The following is a 10,013-nucleotide window of genomic DNA, read 5'->3' as shown; positions in this document are numbered from 1 at the left end:
TAAACTCTTATAATTAAATTTGAAATGATTTATTTTTAGGAAATAATAATTTTTCATTAGCAAGTAACATCATCTAATTCATATGGTATAAATTAATAAGTCATGCACAACATTTAGGACTAGATAAATTCTTTTATCTTTTACCAAAAAGTTAAAGTTTATATTTTATACACTTGGTTTATAAAATATAAAAAGATTTTGTCTTCTTTTGCCTTTATAATTTCAAAATATGGCTAGACAAAAGAGAGTATATGTTCTTCATTTGTTTAATAAAAAGAACACTCCTCTAAAAAAACAAGCATGGACAATATGATTAAAATAAGAAGCGATGGTCTTTTGATTAATTTATTCAAAAGAAATGCATTGCTTGAAGCATGAGGAACATATAGGCTTTAGGGGCATGGGTTCTTAAAGTGTTAAGAACTTATGGACCAATAATTTTCTATATAAAGTGAGGCTTTCATTCTCTTGTCTCAACCCATAAAAAAATTTTGAAATTTGTTCTCTTCAGCTCACTCTCTCTGGTTTTGTTAAGAACACAGGAAGATTACTTGCTTATTGATGCTCTCTTTATGTTCTTATTTTCATAAGAACATAAAACTTAAGATTCTTAAGAGTTTTATACAAAAGAACTAGCATTCTACATCAAGTTGATATATTGTTGGTGTCTCAAAAGTTCATCATTCTCCATCAACTTCTAAGCTTCCCAAGAGGATCCAAAGAACTACAAAGGTTGTAATTTTCTCCATCTTCTTCTTTGGTGCTTGTTTTTCTTTCCAAACTTTGCAAGAAGATCTTTGGTAGGTTTAAACTTGTTTATGTTATTCAAAAATGATTAAGTCTTCCGTTGCCCAAATTTTATGTTTTTGAAACTAGTTTTTGAATAAAACCCCAATAGTATAAAATCTCATTATATAAAAATAACCTATAACACTAAAATCACCAACATGTCTGTAACATCCGCATATTCGGGCTAGTCAATTTGACTATTATAAGCGTTTAAATTGACTTTTTAATAGAAGTTTATTTAGGATAAATAATCTCAATCAAAGTTATAGTACATATGACAAGGATTTTGTGCATATAAAGAATGCTTAAATCTGACTTCGTGAGAGGAAGTTATGATTTTTCTAATATTTCAGCGTAGCAGTATACAACTCAGAAACCAAAATTAAAATCGTTCGATTGTAAGGAAAAACAATCTAAACGAGAATTGAAGATCTCGTCATTACCTATCCGTCGATATAAAGACATTCGAGAACGGATACCATATGAGAGAGTTATGAATTTTAACGGACTTTAACCGTCTAAACCTGTTAAAATATAATTTTAAAAATAAAGTCAAAATTAGCCGACGGAGTCTAAATGAAAGTTGTAGATATCGTCGATAGTTATGTGTGGATATAATACTCGTTGAAACGGAGCTTATATTAAAAAGATGTGAATTTTCTAAGAAACGGAAACTCCCCGCATGCACCCACGCGTACAGATAGCTTACGCGGCAACCACTGTTACTCCACCGGGAATGAGACACGTGAATGAACGCCACATCATCATGTCCGACCTAATGCACAGTGCGGATGAGGAATGGTGCGTGGGGCGCACCTTTTCAAACCTATATAAACCCTTGAAAATCGGGTCATTTCTCACACTTCTCACCAGAATCTCTCTGGAACTCTTTCTAGCTTTTAGCCCTTTTACTCCCGAGTTTCCAGCCACTTCCGTGAAGCCCTGCAGATAGTCGGTGAATAAAAGCTCCTAGATTAGACTTCTGCCTGTATAATATTCGGTTTTCATCAGAAAGCTTTATAAGTTAAGATACACTTATTTTATTTAAGTGTAACTTTTAATTATAGTTGTAATAGTTATTATGAACCTATAATTAAGATTTATCAGTGATTCCAAGTCATTATTATGATTGATATACTTACGGGGATGATGTCTAGGCTAGATTTAGTGTTGTGTTTAAAGTGAGATTTTCAAACAGTATACTATGTATACCAAACGGGCCCCACCTCCGATATGATCGTACCTGGTTGTTCCTTACTTGATAGATCTTGATGTAGATATTGGGATTAGTAAGGAATCTAGACTAATATTAGTCACCAGGAATGTAACACTAAGACTTAGTGACATTCGTATCTAGGTCACGTTAGAAGAAAATTTAAGGAGTTTGGTGGAGCGCTACCGAATTCTCTAGTCACCCACCTAAGTCAGGTGAGTGCATAGTTACTTTCATCTTACACATAAATAAATAAAAATTATTTAGATAATTAAGTGCTATATGTGCCTATTATCTGTAATTGGAACCTTCTGTGTTAGAAGAAATTATATGAACCAGTTATATTTAACCATATATGTATTTTTATACTTATAATATATTGGGTGGTGAAGGATAAAGAGAAATGAAAATAATGAAGATAGGTCGAGACTTTTATAGTACTACTGGACTAGTAATGTAGTTACCTAGTAGGGTATTAATGATGACCACAAACTATTCTAAACAAGTCAGGTCAAAACATAGCCAGGCACACGACCTATAGATGTTTATAAGCCATATACGAGCAGGTTTACCACCTGTAGGGGTTAGTATATCATACATAGGCAGGTTTACAACATGTAGGTGTTAATAAATCATTATGCGGGTAGGTCTATGAACTGTATGCATTGATGAATCGTATTCGGACAGGTCAACGACTTGTAGGTGTTACTAAACTATACATAGGCATGTCCGCGACCTATAGATGTTAAGGAACTTCATACGGACATGATTTACGAACTGTAGGTACGAATGAATTATTCATGTGAGTATTTTGTTCACTCCATGGTCATTTTATTAGCACATGTCGCTAAGGAATCCCCAAGGTAGCATTATTCACTTAGAGATCCTTTAGGATAGATCCTTTAAGATTATCAGTTAGGATTAGGGAGTGAAAATGATAGGAATGAGTAATTGGGTTAATTGTTTGATACAAAGCATATGATTATAACAAATTAAATATTATGGGTTGAAAACCCCTATGTATGTATAACAATGTATGTATCTGTTGAGATATTCGAGGAGATGTATATCATTAGTATGTTGAGACTTTGTAAGTCTCCGTTTATGCTTATGTTTCTTGTATCAGTTATGACATCCCCAACCTTAATAAATCAATGGAAACATTTCTTCGTTTATTGGGTTTTTCTTTGGGTTTTTCTTTGTGTTGGCAGCCACATGGTGGTTATTGTTATTTACTAGCTACTTAATTACTAGTTTATAACAAAATTTATGTTGTTGAAAAAGTATATTTAGGATGTCTTTCAAACAGTTTCATTTTTTATTTTACAAAATTTGTTAATTTACCTATCCATCTTGTCAACATAATATATAAATTAATTATATTATTATTATAACTCGATTTGGTTATCGAGATCTGGACATCCGAGTCCTCTTTTCACTCTCACTCGAAGTGCGGAAATTACACAAGCCTCCAGAAAATCCTTACGAAATTTATTAGTATCAGAAATCCAAAATACTATGTATTCTGCTTTATTATATACAATCAACTTATTTGCAAAATAAATAAATAATACAATATCAAACAAAGGAACATGTTCAATGCAATCAACATACAAATACGTATATCTACAAGACAATAAATTATACTTGTGAAGTGAGAGTGTAGCATCTTCTAAAATCCCATAGGATTTGGGAATGAGAAACAACTGTGGACAACACCAAATACACAATATCAAATGAAGTGAGAGTGTAAGTTAACCCGAAGCACTTATCGTGTATTTATTGAAGTAGCAATCATTTCATCCACCCTAAACTAAACATGTTTTATACAACAATACATGTCATCTATGCATTGAAGACTTAAAGTACACATACATATTATGTCACAAATGAATGAAATAATGTATACCAAATATACGACAACATAAAGTTTAATCAAATCATACATCAATATATAATGTACAATCATACATACATAGCCACATACATATCACGCAAATATCTGTTGGATTACCGTCTCTGCGTTTCCATTGTACTGCGCTAGCAAATGTATTGCGTCCGCCCTCGGCAATGCAAGAAACTCCTGCACCAATCAACAAAAAAATCATTTTTTATCCTACTAGCAATTAACTGGTAATTGTAGATAGTACACAGTAGAAAAAACTGACTGAACTGATAATTGATAACTCGTAAATGTAAGTAGACAGTTGACAATAGACAGAAGATAGAAGACAGTGAACAGTAGACAGAACTGATAATTGATAACTGATAATCGGTAAATGGCGTAGACAGTACAATAGACAGTGGATAATGGACAATAGACGGTAGACAGCACAATAGACAGTAGACAATAGATGGTAGACAGTGGATAGTGGACAATAGACGGTAGACAATAGACAGTAAACAATAGATGGTGGACAATAAACAATAATGGACAATATAGACAGTAGACAGCAGACAATAAACGATAGACAGCAGACAGTACTGATAATTGATAACTGATAACCGATAACTGATAATTGGTAAATGTCAGTAGACATTAGACAGTATAGAGTATAGATAGTAGACAATAGACGGTAGACAGTGGATAGTGGACAATAGACGGTAGACAGTAGACAATAAATGGTAGAAGGTGGACAAAACTGATAACTGATAACTGATAATTGGTAAATGTCAGTAGACAGTAGATAATAGACGGTAAACAGTAGACAGTAGATAATAGACGGTAAACAGTAGACAGTGGACAATAGACGATAGATAGTAGACAGTACAATAGATAGTAGACAATAGATAGTAGACAATAGATGGTAGACAGTGGACAGTGGACAATTGACGATAGACAGTGGACAATAAATGGTAGACAGTGGACAGAACTGATAATTGATAATCGGTAAATGTCAGTAGACAGCAGAGAGTACAATAGACAATAGACGATAGACAATGGATAGTGGACAATAGACGGTAGACAGTAGACAATAGATGGCGGAGAGTGGATAGTGGACAATAAACAGTAAACAGTGGACAGTAGACTAGACAGTGGACAGAACTAATAATTGATAACTAATAACTGATAACCAGTAAATGTCAGTAGTAGACACTAGACAATAGACGGTGGACAATATCAGAAGTAGACAGTAGTAAATGTCACTAGTAGACACTAGACAATAGACGGTGGACAATATCAGTAGTAGACAATAGACAATAGGTCTATGGACAGTAGACAATAGACAATGGACAGTAAACAGTAGACAATGGACAGTTGATAGAACTGACCATGACTTTGAGAATTGCAGTTTCATCATTAGCGACGTCGCCAGTGGACGAAACTTGAGCGGGACTGCTGCCATCTTCGTGCATTCTACTACTGGAAGTTGCGGTTCCTTGAGAAGAGCTATTATTACAAATATCGGTACTGGATTTAGATATAGTATCGGTCAACAGAGGGGAGTTGACTTCTTTCAAAACATCGATTTTCAAAAGACCCTCGAAGCGATCTTTACACATTTGAAGCTTAAACCACTCGTTATGTGTGTGAAGGGTGGCTCTTATTATTTTCATAAGTTGTGGTTCTTCAATCCCAAGCCTCCTTCCTATTTCAACCTATTTAGTATTTACAATAAAAAAAAAACATTTTCCATTATATTACTACAACACAAATTAAATAATTAAAAGAAAATGAAAAAAATAATGACCTGTAGTGAAGTTGAAAGGGCATGAAAGGGCAAGCTTTGTGGAACAAACTTCTCATTGGGTGTAAGCAATGTCAATAATGTCTCTTTTAAGGGCTTTAAGAGAGTCGGAACTTTAGTTGCTAAAGGCCCCAAATGGGAACAAGCAACTTTTAGTGCACGAGAATGGTCTCCCGAGTGGACCAGCTTCAAAAACTCAATCTGGAACAAACAAAGCGTCAAGGGTAGTTTCGTCTTTTCACATCATGGAATAAAAAAATATATAAATAAATAAATGAAATCACTCACCCTTTTTAGCTGGAACAAAAGAATATGATTTTGTGTGAAAAAAGCAGAGTCCATGTCGTTTATTTCTTCTACAACTTCTGCAGCCATTCCTTTTGTTGTCAACTCCTTTATTGCCAACATAATCTCGTATTTTTCCTCTTTATTCACATTAACATCTACTGTAGATGATATTTCAGAACCCTGAAAGTCAAAATCAATTTCAGTAGCATTTGAGAAGTCTGTCATTTAGTTAATTCAAACTGAATGACAGACTCGGTTACTAATGATGGACCAGGAGTTCAGTTTTTCAACTTCAGGTTGAAACTGAACTCCTTGTCCCTATGCCCGTACTGATTATACTGTAGTGCAATCAGTACTGGCAATGGTAACAATTGAGGAGTCTGTCATTCAAATTATGACAAATTGAATGACAGACTCGGTTATTAATGATGGACGAGGAGTTCAGTTTCAGGTTAAATCTAAACTCTCTGTCTCTATGTTCAGTACTTATGTTCTGATTGTACTGCAGTACAATCAGTACTAGCAATGGTAACCATTGAGGAGTCTGTCATTCAAGACTCGGTTACTAATGATGGACCAGGAGTTCAGTTTCAAGTTGAAACTGAACTCCTAGTCAATACTGATTGTAGTACAATCAGTACTGGCAATGGTAACAATACCTGTTGGTTGAGGACTTGTGGGAAAGAATCTTGGAGATCTTGTCTTCCCTTCCACCTCTTGCGTTTATTTCTCTCCAGAATCCCACGTGTCTTGTTTCTTTGAAGGACTTTAGAGGCTTTATGTTTATAAATTCCACTTGTACTACAGTCTTCATGGTTGTTGCTCATGGTCCCACATGGGTATCGTTCTTCAGTGCCAGGTGAATCCATGTCAGCATCAGCAAGCTTATTGGATCCACTTCTGGCTTCAACAGAAAAGTCTGCAGACAAAGTGGATTCCGATTCCGATGGTTCGTGTCCTATCTTCATTCCTTCAGCTGAAACCAAAAAAAAAAAAAAAAAAAAAAAAAAAGATTAATTGATCCAATTCCATTCCATTTAATTGTGATTCCATTCCATGATTCCATCATACCAAACAGTCTTATATACTTACATGAAGGGTTTGGAGCACCAGAGCTGACAATGCCTCTATACACACAATACTCATGAATAAGTTCATCAAGCATAGTGATGTCCAATCTCATCCTACACACTTCATTCTGTTAACAACCAGGGTTAAAATCGTCATTTCATAGAATGAGTAGCAATTGTAATTGACCATTATAATGTAAGCTTGCCTGAAATGCTTGGAATAGATCACCCTTTGCAAATTTTAAGCTGTCAACTGCCCCTTGTCTTGTAAGCTCAACAGCATGTGCAAGTGCTTGTATATCCACCTGATATCAGATGTAAAATAACCAACATTACAAACAAATAAATATGAATTTCAAAATCCATATAACCTTAAATAAATATGGTACCTCATCAAATGGAGGTGCTTCTAAAAAAGCCTCTTGTGGAGTAGCTGGAAGATCACGTTCTTCAAGCAGCAACCTTTCAGTAAGATCTGTTATTGGTGAAGAAATCCCTTGACGAAAGCAGAATCCCTTGTGTATGCTGCAAGATTGGTATGGAAACTTGAGAGAGAGAGAGAGAGAGAGAGAGAGAGAGAGAGAGAGAGAGAGAGAATCATAAGATGTGGACATTTAAAAGACCTGATTAGATATCTGATTGCCATTGAGAACAAGGGATCATATGCATGTAAGTGAGCTCTCAATACAGAAGTCATCAATCCAGCAAGTTCAAACAGCCTCCTTTCGGACCACTGAGAAATCATCAAAGATACTTTGTTACACATTCGGATGCAAGAAATGTGATAATGATGAATGTGAATATGATGGAATACAGTGTTGTTAGTAGAGAAGTAGAGAATTCCTACCTCATTCACCACAGGGGAAGTTTGATCATCTTTATCGTATATAAATGCAAGCAGAACATGCTTGAATTCTTCATATGCTTCCTTAGAATCAAGAACAGAGTCATGTCACAACCAAAACAAGGAGAATATATAGATAAAGAAAAAGACATGGTTAAGGGATTTGTGGTTTATACAGTTTGTGGTTTATAAGTAAAAGATCATGTACTACTTCTAACTACCTCAAGTCGCTCAACAAAAATAGCACAAAACTAACTTTCCAAACGGAGGTTTGACTTTAAAGAATCCCACAATGCAAAATGAATGGCAAGAATATTCAGGATCAATTGATGTTTACAGAAAACAATAAGAATATCGGAACATACAGGATAGGCGTCGAGAGCGCTAGGAGCGAGTGCAGTCCGCAAGCAATTGATTGCAGAATTACGATCCTCTTCAGTTCCTTTCCTCAAAAGCTCAATAAATTTCTTCACAATCAAAATACAACCAAATTCTTAGCATTTCACCCCCAAATTATTATTCAATCTTTGTGGACAACATTCAAATCGAAAAAGTACATCCTTTACCTGCTTCTGTAGACGGAAAAGAAGGCGGTGATCATCGAGAACGGAAGGAGCGTGGAGATGCAAGAGATCAATGGCGGAATCGATATCACCGAATTGCAATAAACGTCTGATTTGGAGAATCAGCACACGATACTGATAAGAAGAAGAGGAACATGAAGATGGAGATGATGAAGAAGGAGAAGCAGGAGGAGATGAATCTTCGATTAAGTTCTCCGATTTGGCGAATTCGATGACCAGAGAATCTAGGGCTTCCCAATTTACCGGTGACGGTGACGGTGATGATGGCGACGTATCCATCGATAAATAAAAACGGGAAACTTGTATGGAGATTTGTTTGTATATTGAGTGAGATGAATTCGGAAGTAACGACGACGATAAACTGAGGATGAGGCTGCGTTGATCGGAAAGTTATGTTTATGAATGGCGGCCACCGATGATGGTCTGATCAAAAATATCCTTCCTCCGTCCAAATTTTCCAATTCTTTCCTAATATGTACATTTATAAAATATATAAAAAGTAAAATGATTTTCATAAATTTTTGAGACAATAATATAAATATGTTTTCAAAGTCCATCTACAAAATGAGCTTTTTGGAAAGAAAAAAAAAATACATTATAATTGATGTAGCTTTTTTAAATTGGTTAACGCGTTGTACGGTAATAAATTTTATTTTATGTATATATTTATTTATTTATAGTTTTATTAACATATAACTAATATACTTGTTTAACATATTTATAAAATACAACTATGTTGACTAACCCACTTGAATACGGGAGTCTCCAAGCATTTTCAGGCAAACTTCTCGTTTACATTTTATTTTTAAGATCGATTTTGAGGAATTAAATATCATTAAAAGCCTAGGACGAGCCCAAGAAAAGGGGTCTTATCCATGCATATGGTTCTCTTAGTTGCTATAAAGCGTAACTTGTAGCTATCAAGAAAATCCAACAATAGGTACGAAGAAACTTTTGGTTGTCAAACCGACAACTATTTATATAGTTCTTGGTCTTGCATTTTCACGTTGTCAAAATCAGTTAGATGTGAAGAACAAGTTCCTCCGGGGCACACTTTTTGAGACGGTCTACAAGAACTAACTTGAAACACCCAAACAACATGTGTCTATCTCGAAAAATCATTGTACGGGTAGCAATAGGTCCCTTGATCCCGGTTCCACGATTTTGTTGGTTATGCCACCTATGTTGGTTTTCAATACAGAAAAAAGACACCTTACTATTCATCGATTGCGGCTTCAAGATGGTCAAAGTTCTCATTTACGTGGATATCATCATAATTACCGCATCATACACAGACCTTCTAGCTCCTTCGTCATCGCCTCCCTACTATAAAATGAGTTATCAATGACAAATTTTTGCCAAGGAACTACTTCCTTACGATCTTGGTCACCCGCTCATCTATGAGGGTATTTGTTTCACAAACAAAACACGTCATCGGGATTCTTGAGTGGGAAAACATGCTCTTTTACAACCCTTCCAAGACATTGGTTTATACAAATTTCAAAGTCGACGAAATTGGTGCACCCATCATCGATC

General features: G+C 35.2%; 1 protein-coding gene across 1 annotated transcript; it reads right to left on the bottom strand.

Annotated features, from left to right (window-relative positions):
• Window positions 1-3,756: 3,756 nt before the first annotated feature.
• On the bottom strand, window positions 3,757-8,981 carry LOC145109213 (Ran-binding protein in the microtubule-organising centre protein). The gene is made up of 12 exons (XM_079046333.1): window positions 8,460-8,981; window positions 8,259-8,360; window positions 7,897-7,977; window positions 7,673-7,782; window positions 7,439-7,574; window positions 7,256-7,354; window positions 7,072-7,177; window positions 6,639-6,955; window positions 5,980-6,159; window positions 5,695-5,892; window positions 5,276-5,602; window positions 3,757-4,085 (listed from the first exon to the last, which is right to left on the bottom strand). The coding sequence occupies exons 1-12, from the start codon at window positions 8,754-8,756 to the stop codon at window positions 3,993-3,995; spliced, it is 2,046 nt and encodes a 681-aa protein (XP_078902459.1). The 5' UTR covers window positions 8,757-8,981; the 3' UTR covers window positions 3,757-3,992.
• Window positions 8,982-10,013: the final 1,032 nt, after the last annotated feature.

Source organism: Lactuca virosa, chromosome 4 (genome assembly GCF_052849685.1).
Source record: "Lactuca virosa cultivar CGN04683 chromosome 4, Lactuca_virosa_CGN04683_v6, whole genome shotgun sequence".
NCBI classification, from domain to species: Eukaryota; Viridiplantae; Streptophyta; class Magnoliopsida; order Asterales; family Asteraceae; genus Lactuca; species Lactuca virosa.
The sequence above is the reverse complement of the archived record's forward strand: the minus strand, read 5'-3'. Positions and strand labels throughout refer to the sequence as shown.